Consider the following 19,449-nt stretch of genomic DNA (forward strand, 5'->3'; position numbering starts at 1 on the left):
GGTTATTATAATTAACAAAAGCGAACAAAAAAAAGAAAAATAGAATTGAAAATACATTTTCGTTAACTGGAAAAAAAAATAAAAGTTTTTTTTTTAACTAGAACCAACAAACTGTACTGAGTATATAAAAAAACTAACTGAAACTAACAAAAATTACAATAACATCCTTTGTTTTTGATTTTCTTAATGTATTTAATAATACGTAGGCCTTTTAGAAGTAAATCTATTTACTTCGCATTACCAATTTTGCTCCTACACCATGTCACGGTTTATTCTTTATTTAGCCTTTCTTCATTATTATTATTATTATTATTATTATTCTCTTCGTGATTGTGTTGTGGTGAAGATTGTTTTATTAATTGCAATTTCTTTTCTTTGAGGCTGGCTCCGCCTTGCACCTGCCGCTAATTCAACTTGTCGCCTTTATAAGCGGAAGCTGAGTGTGTGTCGGGGTGGCTCTTGATTTCCAGCGCGTCTGACCGATCCTCGCGATCTTGTCTCTCTTTGGAGGGTATGACCCGTACTTGCTGAGAATCTCTCCGTATCTTGCCCTGATGAAGAAGGTCCGAACTTCTGTGCGCGTCTTGTGCAGCCGCTGCTGAGGAGCCATGCTGGTGTTGTGCCGTTTCTTTGATCTATGATTTTCTTGTTTTTTATCAATATTTTCTTTATAATATATGTTTTGTTTGTTAGTCAAAGCAATTGCTTTGACTTGGTTATTGTTTGATTAATGATTTATATTTCTGTTGCCACCTTAATTAAATAGGATACGTATTTTCTGGTCTCTAAATAAATAGAGAATTGTAATTCTGGTTTCTGTGTCCTTTTATGTTGCTAACCCCTTCCCTAGACGAGCCTTAAAAAACTGGGGTTCGTAACAACCAGGGGCCTCATGTATCAACGCTGCGTACGCACAAAAACTTTGCGTACGCCAGGTTTCACGCTCAGAATCGCTCACGTTTGGATTTACTAACAATGAACTGAACGTGGGAATGTGCGCAACTTCACGGCAGCTTTCTGGCAGGCGTACGCACATTTTTTGTGCGTGTCTGTTTTATTTCCATTGGCGACTCCTAGAGGCAGTTGTGTTAAATTGCTCTCTACAAAGTGTCTGAGCCTTGCAATGGCAGCTGTATGAGACGGGTTCAGCAGGTATATAAGGTTTCCATACCATACAGTTGACCAGCTAAACATTAAAGCACAATTTGCAGCGGTCGCCTGTTTTCCCAATGTAATCTGAGCGATCTATCGCACGCACATTGCTATAAAGACACTATCTGAAGATGAATTTGCATGCGTGAATCAGTAACATTTCCATTCAATATTATTATATCTGTAAAGTGTTACAGCACTCTGAACAGTCTCAGTGGCGCGCTCGTAAGACACATGTGAACATGTTTTGACACGTTCGAGCATGAACTCGGCTCGAATCCAGCGTCTGATGAACTCTTTCTTCTTTTTTTCCCCCGCTACATATCATATTTTGCCTACTATTTATCACGAGAAAGACTAGTAGGAATCATTAATAAGTTTGTGCATCATATTTTATTTGCACATTTATTGAATGGAAATGTTTCTGATTCACGCATGCAAATTCATCTTCAGATAGTGTCTTTATAGCAATGTGCGTGCAGTAGATCGCTCAGATTACATTGGGAAAACAGGCGACCGCTGCAAATTGTGCTTTAATGTTTAGCTGGTCAACTGTATGGTATGGAAATCTTACATACCTATCTGAAGATGAATTTGCATGCGTGAATCAGAAACATTTCCATTCAATAAATGTGCAAATAAAATATGATGCTTATTGATATGAACTTATTAATGATTCCTACTTGTCTTTCTCGTGATAAATAGTTGACAAAATCTGATATGTAGCGGGGGAAAAAACAAGAAAGAGTTCATCAGACGCTGGATTCGAGCCGAGTTCATGCTCGAACGTATCAATTCCTGTTCACATGGGTCCTACGAGTAGCGCCACTGAGACTGTTAACCATCCTGCAACATTTTACAGATATAAACCACACTATTTCTTTTTTTTAATGCACTCAGTGCGATGTTCAGACCCAAATGTGTTAACCGCATCAGCTAAACTCTCCCGCTCTATTTTTTTCTTTTATTGTTAATTCCGGAGAACAAACTTGCAAATAACACCGCTTTTCTCCGGTCTACCTCTGAAAGCACCTCCAATTCACATTCTGTTCAAAGTTTCTCTTTTTGCTTGCTTTTGCCATTGCTTTTTCGTTGGGTTTTGCCATTAGCATAGTCATTAGCATATTCATACGGGGGAGGAGGCAGGGAGGGGTTTTGTGCTCGTGCATGTTGCGCTCAGTTTCACGTTCATTCAGATGTACAAAAGAATATGCGTGAGATTCGGCGTACGCAGTGTTTCATACATCTGAAATTTTTTCTGCGTACGCACATTTACAGCTTTGTGCGTACGCAATGTTTTAGTAAGATTTCCACGCAAGTCTTCGTACATGAGGCCCCAGGTGTTTGACCCATACAGCACCTCAGGGTCTGTAATACTGATGCTATTGGCCAGATCAAGCCGGCCCTCCTGCAGTCATGCTTGCTGTTGCTCCCATGACAATAACAACTGGACATGACAGTAACATGGTGACCATATTAAATACGACCCGAGCAGAGACTTAAATGCATTCAACACATTTGTGTCCACCAGTAATGAGTTTTATTTCTGTATTAGTGATTGAGAAACAAAGCATTCTTTTTCAGCAGATCTTCTAAGTGAACCGATTGAACTAGTTCACCAAATCAAACTAAATAATTTGAAACAATATACATCTCCAGTAAGCACTTATTCATAAACAACTTACTTTTTACATGCCTAATACCCCCCTCTGACTCAAAATAAACCAATTTTCTAGGAAAATTTGAACAGTAAACTGAGATTGGATTTGAGAACGGGTGAACTCATAATAATGCATAATACTGCATAACTGCAGCACGGCTTCATTGAGAGGAAAGTCGTAATGGAATTTAAATAAGTGAATCATGCTTTAGTTGGGTTGCAAAACTTAACTGTAAGAAACTTGTCAGATCATAATGTTTGAACTGCCTAAAATTGATTGCTGACTATATATTTGATATGTTAAGTCCAAACATGGTAGGATTGTCTCAAAAGATCCGGTTTGTGTTAAAGATCTGAACTTTCCATAACTACCATTTATCTAACCTAAGAAGCAGCCTTGCAGACATATTGTATTTAGGGCTGCTATCCTGTGGGCTGTCGTATTTGAATTTGAAGATGGGTAGATGGAAGTGTTCATGTGTCATCTGAATACATGTTTCAAAAATGTATGTTTGGTTGAGTTTTTATTATACAATATTTATTCTGATGATATTGAATTGTGCACCTAACAAATATTGTAATTTACAAAAAAGCAAACAAACAAAAAACTACAAGTTAAAAAAAACTAAAAAACTAAAACATTGAAACTAATTAAAAAAATTAACTAAAACTAAGCAAATTCAAAATATAAAAACAAGTAAATCTAGCTACCTCTGAAAAATAATTAAAACTAACTGAATTTAAAAACAAAAAAAAGTTAAAACAAAATAAAAACTAAAACTAATAAAAAATCCAAAACTATTATAACCTTGATATGAATCTATTTAAATGCAGGTAGCTTACCCTGATGGCCATATAGTTTCATTGTGCAAAACGCAGATCTGATGCATCTTACGGCCACAATCCATACATTCCACAAATCTACAAAGAAAACAAAAAGGAAAAAAGCAAAAAAAAAAAGCATAAATACTGAGAATTTTGCAAAATGCACAAAACTGGAATAAGTTCCGTAAACTTACAGCTCAGGGTCAAGTGTGTCATTTTTCTTCTTTTCAAACTGATCTTTGTTGATTGATCTAGAAATATTCAGGAAAATTGTAGCTCTATTAAAACAAGAAAAGACCATGCAACATGGAAAGGCTCAAAGGGTGCACATATTGTCTTCACAAATCCTGCTTCAAATTTTCAAACAGTAATCCAAGTGAATTGTGTATTTATATATATATTAGGCATGGGATAATAACCGGTTTTAAGGTTTATACTGCACTTTGGAAAAGTCATTGTTTTAAAATTGCAAACAATTCATGTCATACCGTGCCTAAGGTATATGTAAAGTTATTTTTGTAAAGGTGTTTTTGTGTTGTGAAGAAACCTGTGTTTTTTAAAACTAAACCTAGCAGAAGTCAATGATTTATTATTTAATTATTTAGCCTGACATGTTTACTGTTCCAAAATATTATAAATGTGAAAAAAGTCAAATGAAATGCTGTATATTGTGTTCAATGAGGGGAAAATGTGTTGTTTTTTTAATAGGGCATCTAAAAAGAAAACTTATTTTAGGGTGCTTTTACACCTACACTTTTGTTTCGGAACGATTGTCTCGATTGCCCAGTTAGCGCGGTTAGTTTGGCATATGTGAACAGGGCAATCGCGCTCTGTTCCGCGCCAAAGTAATCTCTCCGAGATCGATTGAATGAGGTGGTCTTGGCTCGATTGAAACAAACCCTGGAGCGGATCGATTGCAGTGAAAAAGCGATCCGATCCGAGCGTGGTTATATCACAGTGTTTTATGGATATGTAATAGGCATACGGCTATATAAAGAGAGAATTATGAGCATGGCGGGAAGTTTCGCGAGTCTCCGGATGCCCGCAAACGAGTGATGATCTCCTGGTAATCTCGCGTCTCCCTCCAGTCCTCAAATAGGCTACGTCGCGCACCCTTCTCACCCCTCCCCACCGAATCTCTCCTCAGACACATCGCGCGCGCGCGCACCCTGTCAATCACCATCAAGCCACCACCTCTCCTGACAGCTTAGCGGGACGCTGCAAAATAAACCCTGACACTCTGACCAATGTGAGGAGAGTTTACTCGCACGTGACTTGTTTGAGCTCTTTTGGTCTGATTAGAAACTTTGCAATGTGAAAGCGAACCGCTCCAAGAGCAAAGAGCAACAATGTAACAATTGTAATCTGTTTCGGAACAACTGAATCGATTCAAAGGTGTGAAAGCACCCTTAGAGCAGTAATCAAAATACTGTGAAACAGTGATGTTTTTATCCAGCTATCATACCTTCACAAACGTATACCAGCCCATGCCTAATATAGGGGGTTTGACAATACAGAATGATATTGCTCTAGTGTCTGCATTAAAGCAGATTAAATTAGTGTGTAAGAAGAGTCAACTTACGTTTGAGGTTGGGATGGATCGTCTCCCAAGGACACGGTTTCACCCTGGATCTCATTGAAACACTTCTCGCAGAAGTGGTACCTGTCAGCAAGAAGCCCATATTTTGGTGAACTACACCATGTGCCAACATCACAGCCAATCACAGCAAGGCAACGAGGAGGTAGCCACCAATCAGTGCAGGACAAGGCAGGGCAGGCAGGCCAAAGGGAAGCGCAGGACAGGGTCATCGCCAGAAGAGCCAATCATGATGCAGGATTTGAGCAGGGAGGGGTTTAGGTGCAGATGATTGGTCAGATGAAAGCAGGCGATAGCAGACATGACAAACGTCAAAGTACAGGAAAGAAGAAAAGGGTCGACAAAGAAAAACATTAGACAAGACAGAAATGGATGGATACGGAGGGAGACAACAGAGACAAGCAGAAAGCCAAAGCAAAGCACAGATTAGCATTTACATCTATAATGAGAAAAACCATTTCAGCAAAAAAAGGAGCAGAATCAATTGTGAAAGGTGTTGAGACTTAAGGACACGTGAGCACATTAAACAAACAAACTCACTGCAGCCAAAAAGTCAAGCAAACAGGCATTTTAAAGATGTCCTTTGAAGATTTCTATTAATGCCAGAGTCGAATCATACATTACATTACACTACAGAAAAAATTAATAAAATGGATCATATGATTTTACAGATACAATATTTCGAATCATTTTGAAAACCATAAATTTGACTAAACACATCTAGGCATACAAGCTCAAACAGCCCGTATGAAAAAAAAAAAAAAAAGACTAATTTTGTTTCAAGAAACCTGGTTTACAACTGACTTGGTAAATGTATGATTCTATTAGATTGTTTTAATGATTATATGTAAGAGAAAAGGAGTATGCTTTAAAATGCCAGGTCTTTTCACACAGGTTGAGATTTACAATGGACTATGAACTGATTGGTGGAAAATGTAAAATAATAAAGACAGGCTAATCAACCAAAATGCAATTATTAGTGGTTTAACGGATCACAAATATTACGGTTCAGATCACATAATGTTTTTTTTTCCTGATAAGACAAAAAGAGGAGAGAAATGTAATTTGCTTTCCGCTTATTACGAAAACAGTAGTGCAAGACACTTTTGATTTTAACAAACAGAACTTAGAACTTAGAAGAAATAATTAGCTGAATAAAAATAATGGATTTTTTACAGTATTGAATATTTTACAGTTAAAACTACAGTTGCTTTACAGTTACAACTACTGTTGCCTAAGACGCTAAATGTCGAAATTTAACATTAGAATTTGTACAACCCATATAAATGTTAGTCTTATTTCCAATAAATGACTCTGATAATGAGTTAATTACTCATGAAATGTCATGAAATGTCATGTTTCATTGCAAGATGTCAATTTTTTTTATTCAGAGGAATAATTTTGATAGCTGGTTGATTAAACAATGTAATTGCTGCCTACAACTTTCAATTCTGAGCATATGACGGTCATTTTAATCTTTACCATGATCATCAGTGGTTTTATCCAAACTATAAACTGTTATCCCAGCACTTCGTTGTTATTTGACTAACTTTATAACTAACTCAAAAGACTAATGACTCAATCTTTTTCTTGATTTTTGCGTTTTCAGATTTGAATGCAGTGATTTAAGAATTTAATAAACATGCACATCACCACCATTTATAATTTATGTTGCGTGGCTGTTGAGATACCGATCTTCTAATGATTAATCATGCAGCTTACATTGAATGCATTGATGCAGGCTAAACAATTAGTGACACCTTTAAACACCTTTAAATGAAACCCATCACATACCGAAAAACCTACCACAACTTCTTCCGTTATCATTATATCTTACAGGAAAGCCTTAATGCTTTTATACATGTTATTGGAATCACGCGAGAGGCAATCTCTCTGTGATTGTTACAAATTTAGGATTAATCTACCAGTAAAAAAAATTATTGATCTGCAGGCCATGTGTGTTCGTGGGTTGTGATCAATACGAATCACGGATCAACCGTGATCAGTTACACCCCTAACAATTATCAATTCACTCTATATAGTTAAGAACAGAGGGGAAAACTGCTGTTTAAAAAATGTTGCATGCATTTGAAAGAAATAATCAAAATACAGGTCATTTCAGATAAATATTTGCTTATTTGTCTGCTGAAACTCCCCTCAGTCATAAGTTTCTTACCTGTTCTGATAACTAAAGTAAGCAGCATCTCGTGGTATAGTGCATAACTGTTTCCCATAGCAGCACAGAGTTTGGGGAGAAAATTCAAGCTGTAAAGAAACAAACAAAAAAACCTTAGCCAATGTTATTTTGGCAAAAACATACCTATATATAAAATATCAGATCAATTTTAGGTCCCTTTCAGATCAACATGTACTTGAATCTGCGCTAATACTAAAAACCCTATTATGATCACCCTCTGCCAGCTCAACACATACTCTCTAATGATCATTACAGAATCAGCCCCAAACTCTCATTCATTCTGTCCACAAAAAAAAAAGAAAATATCGATTTGTAAAATAGGCAGTATCTTATAAAACTAATTTAATTTGTACAAACAGTCATGTGTTCTCAACTGTACCTTTCTCCCACAACAGTAGCCAAGGCTCTGCATGACTGGGTCAATTTCTTGCTCAAAGACCTCCGCCAGTTTGGAGCAGTACTTGTAGACCCGTGATGTCTTACGATTGTACAGCCAGGCGTTGTTGAACATAAGCCAGATGTCATCTACATACTGCCATGGCTCCTGGTACTGGCCTGTGTCAAGCTTTCGTTTGATAGTAGACAAGTCCATTGGATTTTTCACAATGTCAAAATAGTCCTGAAATTGGTAAAAATTACAATCATCATGAACAGTAGAAACTTCCGTTTACATAAATGAGATATTTAGCGTATTAGTTCCCCAAATTATGCAATTTTAACAATTTTATCAACTTTCAACTCCTACACAATAGGTATACATTTAATCAAATGTTCATTTTCATAAAAAGTGTAGTATTAGTAAAATTGAATGAATTGTCAACCGTGATAGATTTTTACTCTATGTATACAGAGACATGTGAATAAATGAGCATGGTTAATTGACCCTGAGAAAGATCCTGGTAATAAGACTGAGATAACCATAGCTCTATCAATAGAGGAAGACCACTAGAGACCATTATTGCATGGTAGAAGGAGTTGCATGTAACCTCTCATCTCACAAAGTCATGAACAGTTTTTTTTATTTTTTTATTCTCATTCGGAGTTATCACAGACATCTAAAAGAAGCACCCCACAAAATGCTGCAAAACTGGTGGAATAACATCTAGCAGCTATGGGCTAGATGAAAGCTATGCTTGAAGAAGAGGGTCCACCACCCAGAAAGTCTTTGGACGGCAAAACAATGTCTGAACAACTGAACTGAACACAATATACTTCTTTGACCGCATTCAGAACCAATTTCTTGTCTGGAATGCCTCTCCAATGATGTAATGGAGATCAAAAACTGGCCCATCACAGACTTTGAGGGGATGACAATTGAGAAGATGCAGGGCAGACTGGACACCTGAATTGAAAACAAGGCCTCAACCTTGAAGTAAATACTAGCTGAGACTCTTTGTGAGGCTGCCCTTTACTATGCTGCAGCAAAGTTAAGTGATTTGAGAATTAATTGTTGCATAGCTTAGTGCAGGGCAATTAGCAATCAATAGCCTGGAAACGAGATTAGGCTGCTCTTACCCTATGCTCAAGTGCCTTATGAGTAGTAGGTCTGAAGACCCGACTAGGCACTAATGGCAATTGTGAGAGGTTGTTGTGACACCTCAAGTATTCCGGACTGAGAGGGCCACACTTCTAGCTTTTATGATAAGTCCAAGAGCTTTACCACTAAACAAAGCAATCAATCCCAAAGCGATCGCGATCGACTGTTTGGCGACCACTCCTTTAGGGTATATTATACTACACCATACTTTACTGCAGTAAAAACTAAAGTTGTAGAAACTACAACAGATTAATTCAGGTATTTTTGAAGTATAATTCAAGTACTTTATGGTATTGTTTATAATCACCTTGCTATTTTTTGTTGTTTGAAGATTATATTGTGTTAATTGAAGTGGGTGTGATATTTCTGATGGTAGACATTCCATTACATTTAAAACCCACATGTTTATTAATGAATACGGTTCAAGTGTGAATATAGTTCCTTTGATTGGTCATTAACAATCGGTAAATGAAAATTTATAAGACAAATTAATTACCAAAATTAAGACCAAAATTATGGACAATAATCAGTTCTGTTCTGAATCAGATATCTGTTTTGGGAGACCATATCATGGCCTTGGGTCTTTGCAAAAAGTCTGCAAAGTTTCAAAGACAAGCAGACAGCATACGTACTGGTATTCCCAACAGTGAAGGGTCTACAGGCTGGCGGAAGGGCAGAGACTCGGGGTCCTGGCGATAAAGAGACTCCAGTGTAGGCATCAGGGCCTGCCTCAGTTCCTCTGGTTTAAAAACTGACAAAGCAAAACAGAAAAGTATTATTTCATATCCTTAAAATCTTAGCAACAGTTTATTTATGTTATTCAGACTTTTCCAGTTATGTTAAAGAACAGATATCAATTGGATAAAATCACATCAAAGGGTCATGAAACACTAAATTACATTTTCTCAGGTAAAAATATGTGTTATAGAAGACAACGTTCGAATATTTTACTTTTCAATAATTACTGAGGATTTTGTGCCATTTTCTTCCCAGTTTTATACAGATGATAATTTATGGTGCATCTGTCTCAGAAATATTCAGGAGATAGCACATGATGTTGTGAAGATATAAGTAAATCATCTTCATATATTATGTGTTGATTTCATATGACACACTTTAAACTGTCAAGACTATGTAGAGTGAGAGATACGTTCATAGAGTAAAGGAGGGTGTCTGTTTTGGAGCTGAGTTTCTGCATAAATTGTCATCTGTACAGCTTTATTAATATTCCGGTTAACTTTTCATTTGTTTTAAAAGTAAAACCTTTTTAGCTTAACAACATAAAAATAACAAATAAATAAGCTGCAACAATGCATTCATGCATTTTGACATGGAGTACAATTGCAAGCATTTGTGCATTTATGTGCATTTGTGTAGAGATCTTAGAAAGCCACATAGAGTGTGCATTCATTTCGTTGCATGTAATAAATTTTAGTGTTCATTTGGGGTGAAGCCTTGTTGCTTTTAACTTAAAGGGAGCAAACAAAACTGACTCGAAAGACAATGTTGTCACTGTCTCCACTCTGCTCCACATGATATCTTTGACACCATTGTTTACAACATTGTCAAAATTGTTGAGAACTAACCATTACCTGACCAGAGGGTTCTATAACCCTTAAAATTGCATTTTAGAAGGTTGAATCATTACTCATGGCAGAAATTAATGCAAATGTCTACAGCATCAAATCAGAAATGCATCAGTAAGTCATATTTATTTATGTGCGTCATTAATCAAGATCTCCAAAAATCATGGTGTATTTCTTTCTTCTGTTGAACACAAAACAAGATGATCTAAAGAACGTTAGGGAAAAAGAAAAGGCAGCTTCTGACATCCATAATAAGAAAAAACAAACAAAAACTATGGAAGTTGATATCTGTTTTTCCCCAAATTCTTCAGTATATGTTCTTGTATTCAAGAGAAAAAAAGAAACTTTTTTGGTTTGGAACAAGTAGAGGATTTTCATTTATAGATACAATATGACTTGTTGCAAATATGTTGCATGGCTGATCAGTTGTTAATAATTGTATTTTAATAGCATCATTATCAGTGTACCATCAGTTAAATATGCTCAAATGGGGTCTGATCATACTTTTCTTTTTGTTAGTGGATCCAGAAACAGAACTCTGGCTAGTTGCAGACTCTGAACCCTCTTCCTCTTCTTTAGGCTCAATCTTTATCTCAGGTTTTTTGTCCTCATCAGATGCAGTCTCCATCGGCCCACCATCACTCAATGGCTCCTCTTTCTTTACCTGATTAACAACATAAAAGCCATCAATCAATCAGAAATTATATTAAATGACAATCACTAATAACTGATTTGGAAATAAAACTGAACCATTTTCTGGAAATGTCGTACCTCTGGCTTTTCCTCAGTTTTACTGTCTTCCTCCTTAGCAGTTCTTTCTTCCTCCATGGCTTCTTCCTCCTCCTCATCTTTCGCCTTGACCTCCACCTTTGGCTCCAGGGTGGCTGTGGAGTCTGAAGGAGCTTGCTGAAATGATGCCTCTACACTGCTGACGGAGGCAGGAGTAGCAGCCTGGCCATCAACTGGTAGAGAACCTTTATGAGACAACTTAAGAGAGAGGGCAAAAAAGGTAAAAGATACAATCTAAAAATAATTGTTGAATGTTTAATTAACAATGAAATTTAATTTAAATATATTAAGTGTAATCTGATTTAACAAGAACAAAATTGACAAATGCTTAAGATTGTTTTCTCAGACTGCTGTTTGCATAACATTCAGTATTGTTCAAAATAATAGCAGTAAAACATGACTGACCAGAATAATCCAGGTTTTTTTATTGATACATGGCAAAAATGTTACCAGTAGTTGCAGTAGATCATCAGAAAACAATAAAGACTCAGCATTCATGATATGCAAGCTCTTAAGGCTGTTAGTTAAAAGGGGTGTATTAAAAAAATAGACACCTTACAGTTGTTATTCCACACCATGATTTTTTAACAACGTTCAACAATTCATTTAAATTTCTTGGTTTTGCTTTAGAGACAGCATTTTTGATTTCACCCCACAAGTTCTCAATTGGATTAGGATCTGGGGATTGGTCTGGCCACTCCATAGCATTAATTGTGTTGGTTTGAAACCAAGACTTTGCTCGTTTACTACTGTGTTTGGGGTCATTGTCTTGTTGAAAACCATTTCAATGGCATGTCCTCTTCAGCATAAAGCTGCGGTCACACTGGGCTTTTCCATCCATAGACTTCCATTCATACGCACGCGAATGCGTCAGACCGGAAATGCAGGGTCATGCGTCAAGTTTTGCAGGTTGCTGCGGTGCAAAGTTCAAGCTTGGTAAACTCTGACCTGCAAAATCGCATCACTTGACTGCGTGAGACCAACCGAGGATCAAAACATGACCTCTCAGGAAAGAAATTTAAAACATGGAGCAATCGCTTGCTTTTTTAATGCCTAATAATCTTGTTTATTCCCACCCCTTTTCGCAGCACCACACGACAGAATTTCGCATGCTCAAACTCTAGTGTGTCCGCAGCTTTAGGCCACGTGATCTTTTCAAGTATTTTGACATATGTAAACTGATCCATGATACCTGGTATACAATAAATAGGCCCAACAGTATAGTAGGAGAAACATGCCCATCTGGGGATGCTTGCACACCACCATGCTTCACTGTCTTCACGGTGTACTGTGGCTTGAATTTAGATTTTGGGGGTTGTCTCACAAACTATCTGTGGGCCTTGGACCCAAAAAGGACCTCTTATTTTTCCTGTATTTTGTTGCACATCTTTATAAATATGCCCTAGGAGCTCAGTGTATAAGCAAAAATACTCACAGGAGTGCGGGGATGCTGGCTGGCATTTGGTGTGGAGAGACCACTGTGAGACACCGCTGGAGGAGTTCCTAATGGCTGCATGCCGCTGTCAGAGCTGGCGGACGGAGGAAACTGTTGCTGACTGCCATTTGAGGATAAATGGGGTAAGCTGGGTGTGTGGGGCTGAGGCGTTTGGGAGCCTGGCGTGGGTGTGGGTGTCCGGCTATGAGCTGGCGAAGGTGAATTCTGGTGTACAGGTGGGCAGTGACTGAGGCTGATGGAGTGGGTGGGGGTGGATGATGGAGGAACAGCACTCATGCTGCTGGGACCCAAGGAGCCCACAGATGACCCGCTGCCTGCCCCGCCAGCAGACCCAGGTTGGGCTAAAGGACTCCCGACTGGTAAAGATGATAATGGCATTTGTCCCTGCTGACATTTTAATAACAGAGCGAACGTTGAGGATTAAGTTCTGATGAAAGGTCATTTAAGATGCACTGTGTTTATTAACAATGTATGCAAACATGGTGTTAGTGTGTATTTAGTGAAATGTAAAAATATTTTATTAAATGGTAAACAAAAGGACATTAATATTACAAGGGCTGCATTTTCCAAAAAGTGTATAGTCATGTATAAGTGTATAAGCCACAGTGTATGTAAAATTTCCTAATTTAATTCAGAAACAACAATATACAACTTACAAAAAAATTTGCTCAACTTCATACCACAATGATCCTTTACAACATTAAAGTAATCAGAAAGAAAGAAAATGAAAATTTTAAGTAGAAAACGCTAACTTGTGGCATCGACTAGAAGCAATTTCCAAAAATGTTTAACCTAATATAAAAAATTTTCTAAAACTTACTTGGGTGAGAAAAAATGTATGTTTCAAATGATACAAACATTGACATTTTAATGTAGTACAACTCCATACGCTCTTACTTGAGTGGCAGCACCATCGTTTCCTCCGTGTACCAGGTCAACAGGACCAGCACTACGAACAGGACTTGAAGCTTGAAACGGTCCAGTTTGCATGTATTGATTTTGCATCTGTGCAACATTCGGCTGTGGCATCCTCCCAGGCACCATGCTTCCCTAAAACAGTCAAAGTGTTTGGAATTTAAATATTTTGTGCTTTAACTCCCATGAAATGCAAAAATGACAGTAAAGACAATCACAGTAAAGACCTGGTTAAGAGGTGGTGTTGATCTCTGGCCCATGGACTGCATTCCCATATGATTCCCAAATGAATTCAAGCCTGCAATGTAAAGAACAGTTAATAATTTAAGAATAAATAAGCCATTGATTAAAAAATCTTAATCTTACTGAAAAAAAATTTAAAGAAAAAAAGAATGCTGCTTTAACTTAAACTATAACAAAAAATTATATTTAATTTAGAATATATTAATTAAAAAATAAAACTACACACAGACACATACAAAAATAAAGAAGTCCAAAATACAATACATACAAAAATAGTCCAAAAACAAACCAGCCCAAAAGAGTTTTAACTGAATTCTAAAATTTCCCTTACATGACTTAAGACTTAAGGGGAAAAATTAGTTTTTTTTAAAAAACATTCAAAAAAGACTTGAGTATGGATTAATGGTTCTTATTGTAAAAAAAATAAACAAACAAACCAGCAGTATTCTGCATTCTGTTCATCATCTGGTTTGGGCCAGTTGGACGCACTACTGCTGGATCTGATAGTGGGCCATCTACAAGGGAGCAAAACAAGACATAAACAAGCAAACCCAATGAAACTGCTTGATACATTTTCATTCTCATCATGTTCTTGTTATTATGACCCAGTGAAATGTTTTTAATTTAAAAAACAACACCTATTCCAAATTGGGTGAACTCTTCCTTTAAAAGTAGCTAAAAGGTGTAGATGCTTCAAACAAACAATGCAAGCTTGAAAAGGCTGAGTGATGGTATACCGTATTAAACCCTAACACATACCCTTGTTGCAGTAGACAAGGCTGTACATGTGTCATGCTGCTTGTATGTACCCCTAAACTCAACAAAGTTGGCACCTGAGAGAGAACAATTAAAAAAATTATCTAGCAAACGGCTTTCTCCAGAAGCACCACCACAGAGTCACATCTTTACATCATTTCCACTTGTCATAGAGACACCGAATGGTGCCACCGGTGTGTACAACCTGATGGAAAAGACGTGGCATGATAAAGTGGGCTTCTCAACTGGTTTGTGACCCTCTCAGAATATCCCCAAACACTCTTTGTATGAACACTCTTCACTCCCTCCTCAAAAAAACCCATCCCTTACTCTAGCACCTAGTTCTCTGAGCAGTAACAGTTCCTTTGTATAAATAGGACTTCCTGTGTGAACTGCCTCTTCGTGCTGAATTCCTCCTTAATTATAAGTTGCTTTGGACAAAAGTTTCTGTCAAATGACTAAATGTAAAGTAAAATGTCAAAGAAGACAGAGTTACCAAACACAAACACATCTTTTACTGACTGGTAGCTCAAAGATATATAAAACCCCAAACGAACTGCCACAAAAGTTTGCTATGTTGAGCTGTTTCCAAGTGCCAAAATTTAGTTTGAAGTATACCAGGGTCTTAATCACTGCGGTTGAGTACTCACTAGAAGGCAGTCCTGTGGGTGGCCCAGGCTGACCAATCCCAGCGGTCGCTTGCTGCAGGCCAGAGGGGTTCATGCCAGCCTGGGAGGGCATTATACCCTGCTTCTGTAACCGTGTCCTTCGCTTCTCTTCCAGTTCTTTCTGAATTTTATAGATCTTCTCTGCCAGAAAGTGATAATACTCCGCCTGAATAATAAGATATACAAATAACCATGTATAAACCAGTGATTATAAAATCAACTATTAACGGGCAACAAAACTAAATACTCACCCTGCTGTTAGCAGACTCATACATGTCACCCTCAACTTTACGTGCATAGGCCACTAGATTCTCCATCCGACGGTCTTTCAGTGCAGCAGGGTCTGGTGTGGGAAAAATAGCCTGGACTCTGTAGAAAGAGAACAACAGCAAGGAATACAGATATTAATATATATTGACTATCAAAAGTAAGTAAAAGAGTTTCATTGTTCCCAATTTTAGAAGATGTAATATTTAATTGTCTATTTAACTATCATATATTGCATGACATTTTGCAGAGCAGAAACACAGTATCCTGAAACATCTGCATAAATTGTACAACATATGTCAGTGTTTCCCCTTGGTTTACATCTTTGGGAGGGGCAATATTTGCAACATATACTGTAGGTCTCTATAGACCTATAGACCTGAAAATTTTAGAGCAATACATTATTTTTTATGCATTGTAGTCTGTAGCCCTATCCATTACTTCTAGTAGACGCAACATATTTTATGACGCACTCTCTCTCAGCTGATGGAAGTGAAGGAGAGAAACTGCACAGAACTTCAAATATTAACGATAATAAAATAAAGTAACAAGAGCTTTAAGTGCTTAAAAAACTGAGACTGATATAGACTCTTCAATGAATATGCTTTACACCATTTGTTTAAAAGTTTTTACTATGTCAAATAAAGTGTTTTCTTTTAACAATAACAAGAGCTTAAAGTGCTAAAGAACCTTAACTGCTAAACTGAAGATTATAAGTTAAATCAAGGCCATTATCACTTATTTTTTTCTGGGTTGTAAGCAAAGTCTTACAAACTCTTTTTTTTTTTAAGACATTTGGACCAGAAGATGGAGCTGGTACAGTGCTGTTTTTTTTCTTCTGTCAAATAAAAATATCAGGCTACCTCAAATCGATCGCTCAACAGAAAATATCCATTTAATTAATGCTCCACTATTATTATTATTATTTCACAAAACCTGACAATGAAAAAAAAAAAAAACAATGAACCTCAAGGCTCACATGTTGACTTTTTGTATAACAATTTAGTTGTTTACATATTATATTGCATTAATTTGCATACATGTTTTATAAGCAGTAAAATAAAAGCCTCAGTTTGGTGCAGAGTTATCATTATATAAAAACCAAGAAAATCTTTGGATTTTTTTGATTCGTAGATTATGTAGGCCATTTAAAAAATTTATATTACATAAGAAATATTAATAATTGTAATTTTCCAAATGGAAAAAAGGTTGGTTTGTTGTTTGTATACAACATCATCAATAGCCTGTTTGTTAAGTTTATGATGTGACTTCACGCAGCACAGAGGTCATCAGCATCAGCGTTGATTTATGTCAACTCATCTGTGTCAAACTGTGACTAGAAATATCCTTCTTGCATTTTGCTTCTTTGGCAAAAGACTTCTGTAGACACGTTTGGCTGCACATGTTACTGTCCCGCGGGTTAACAAATATTTGTTGCACATTTATAAAGCGATTACAAAGAGCACGCCTTTCTATTCCCAAAACGCGAGGCGCAACGCACTGCCTTCTATGCTCACAAGAAGAAAAAAAAAAGCACAGCGTTTTTTTGTATGTCACTAGGAAACGACTGAATCAGCTGAACCATATTATGCGCGAATCGTGTTGCTTTCAATGTTATAATTTTTGTAACTTTTAATAATATTGTGATAATCAAGATCTGTAGTCATACAGCTCTGGATAACTTGCTGGATAACTGGATAACAGTGACCACAATTCTCTCCTCCATCATTACAAGTTTGCTGTAGTTGCCTTGACAACACAAACCCTGCTGTCACCGCAACAGAAACCCTGCAGATCTTTCATTTGATTGAATAATGAAAATGACGCGACTGAAGTCACACGTTTTTCCACTTGAGCACACAGCGTGCAACCGCAAACCGTGAGGCGCCCAGGGCGCATAAGCAGCATGTAAAACACTCACGGTTATAAGTAAACCATTAAAAAGATGCACCTCTCAACGCAGTGCATTCACTCTGATCGGTCCCTTATGCAGCCAAACTTTAAAATAATATAAAACAATATTTTTTTATCGTTTAACGAATACATTAATCGGTTACAAACGCACCCTTTCAGTTAACGGTTAATTGGTTATTTTGAGCATCCCTAATTAAAAAAAATTTTTCCCCCTCACGGCTGCACACCGGAGATCCGACACGATGCTGGAATACTTTAAGGCCTGGTTTATACTCCTGCGTCAAGTGATCGGCGTGACCCACGAAGGATGCAACGCGCGTATCTGTGCATTCATACTTCTATGCGCTGTTTCTGTTGCTCTGCAATAACACATTTGAAACGCTAGTTGTCAGTGAGGTGTTTGCACCACTGTCTCGAGTTTCTTCACTGGTGTTTAGTTTTTTCTAAACACTTCCTTAAATGTACAAGTGGCTCAAACTCACTCATTTTGAGGCAGGAACCAGCAGACATGCAACAACTTTAACAAGGAGGTAAACACAAAACAAAACTTTCCATCCGGAGCTCCTTCATGGGACTTTAAACAATCGCTCCATCAGGTTCGAGCGGCTCTTGGTCCCACCCACACTCGTCAGCGCTACCAAGCTCGAGTTTGGTACCGATCGCTACTGGCATTTTTACATTTGAGCACATACTTAAACATTGCAGAGTCAGATCACATGCTCAACAAAAAAGACTGTGAATGGATGTGATGGTCATAGATTCATCATTCATCTTGCTGTTCACCAAGTGCAGTTGGAGCCAATTGGAGCAGTTGAAAGATTGTGTAGATTAGCTGGCCTGTAAATGAGTTGACATAATACTGATTTGCTGATGGATCGACTGATCTTCATGGCTTTGAACTGCTCCAGTGTCTGTGTATCTATGTTTGCACTTGAACATCGTGATAAATAGAGTATCGATGATCATCACATCCAATTAAAGTCATTTCAGTTGAGCATGTGAACACAATAGCCTATCAGTGAAAAACTAAATAGAAATCTGACTATTAGATGGCATGTCTGCCCAGTATTAAAACATTTTGTCTTTTAGGTTAACTGTTAAGTAAACATCATGTCATAACATACAAACACAAATTCATAATGTTGTTGGTTATATCTGTAGATTAAACAGTTAAAACAGAAAATAGCATAAATATCAGTACATTATATATGTAAGGCAGCATCCATTGGACATCGCAGGAGCACAGGACTAATGCAACTCGACTAGGTCTTGCTCTGTGTGCAACCAATGGGTGAGTAAATAAAGTACTTAAACATCTTAAAATGTGATCACAAAATCACATGACAGTTTATAACTTACAGCTTGTGTACCAGGTGGTTGCGCAGATCCTGGGTGATGTCCTCATGCCAGCTCTTCCTCATGCTACCGCTGGCAGCTGGGTTGGCCATTGGCAGAGACCCCACACCACTGTCATTTATCAGACTGGGTGAAGGGAAATGAGAGAAACAATTGAGGACATACATGCGTTTGTGAGTTTATAAAAACTGACAGATACCTGCAGCAGTGGACTGATAGGTAGGTTTTCTAACATGAGAGGAGAGAATGGCGACTAGTTTAAAGCGGTAATGAACAGAAAAATCTAAATTGCCATGACCTTTTGGTATAAAAGAAGTCAGTGTAGTTTAAAAGCGTCTGTTAAATTACAGAACTCAAAACTTAGTTAGTCTAAAAACAGCTTTTATTGAAGCGAGTCTGCAAAATTGGCTGGTTGCATGATGTAGATTAATTTTAGGTAATAGTGCGACTAAACTCCACCTTCACAGTTGATGCTTCTATATCACTGCCTGTGCAGCTTTGCCCACAGACTCAGGTTGTAGTAGGTAAACA

At 37.4% G+C, this 19,449-nt stretch overlaps 2 protein-coding genes across 11 annotated transcripts in view; one reads left to right on the forward strand and one right to left on the reverse strand.

The window, feature by feature from the left end:
• Positions 1 to 10,414, forward strand: part of cbx7b (chromobox homolog 7b) — a 29,214-nt gene extending 18,800 nt beyond the window's left edge. Inside the window, exon 7 of the mRNA XM_087276216.1 lies at positions 8,474 to 10,414. The gene's annotated coding sequence lies outside the window, so the exon portion shown is untranslated. The remainder of the gene's footprint in view (positions 1 to 8,473) is intronic.
• ep300a (EP300 lysine acetyltransferase a) overlaps positions 1 to 19,449 on the reverse strand; it is a 38,933-nt gene that overhangs the window by 8,453 nt on the left and 11,031 nt on the right. For 2 of the 10 annotated variants that reach the window (XM_087276094.1, XM_087276091.1), the window contains exons 8-22: positions 18,922 to 19,044; positions 15,633 to 15,750; positions 15,364 to 15,547; positions 14,395 to 14,472; positions 13,942 to 14,012; positions 13,697 to 13,849; positions 12,779 to 13,183; positions 11,326 to 11,541; positions 11,059 to 11,218; positions 9,601 to 9,719; positions 7,811 to 8,050; positions 7,411 to 7,499; positions 5,220 to 5,330; positions 3,832 to 3,888; positions 3,656 to 3,733 (exon numbers count right to left, since the gene is read on the reverse strand). In XM_087276094.1, coding sequence (XP_087132220.1) covers positions 3,656 to 3,733; positions 3,832 to 3,888; positions 5,220 to 5,330; positions 7,411 to 7,499; positions 7,811 to 8,050; positions 9,601 to 9,719; positions 11,059 to 11,218; positions 11,326 to 11,541; positions 12,779 to 13,183; positions 13,697 to 13,849; positions 13,942 to 14,012; positions 14,395 to 14,472; positions 15,364 to 15,547; positions 15,633 to 15,750; positions 18,922 to 19,044 — 2,202 coding nt within the window. Of the gene's footprint in view, positions 1 to 3,655; positions 3,734 to 3,831; positions 3,916 to 5,219; positions 5,331 to 7,410; positions 7,500 to 7,810; positions 8,051 to 9,600; positions 9,720 to 11,058; positions 11,219 to 11,325; positions 11,542 to 12,778; positions 13,187 to 13,696; positions 13,850 to 13,941; positions 14,013 to 14,394; positions 14,473 to 15,363; positions 15,548 to 15,632; positions 15,751 to 18,921; positions 19,045 to 19,449 lie in introns of all 10 variants that reach the window. The other 8 variants (XM_087276096.1, XM_087276095.1, XM_087276093.1 and 5 more) reach the window with 4 other exon arrangements.

Source organism: Danio rerio, chromosome 12 (genome assembly GCF_052040795.2).
Source record: "Danio rerio strain M-AB ecotype USA chromosome 12, GRCz13ab, whole genome shotgun sequence".
NCBI lineage: Eukaryota > Metazoa > Chordata > Actinopteri > Cypriniformes > Danionidae > Danio > Danio rerio.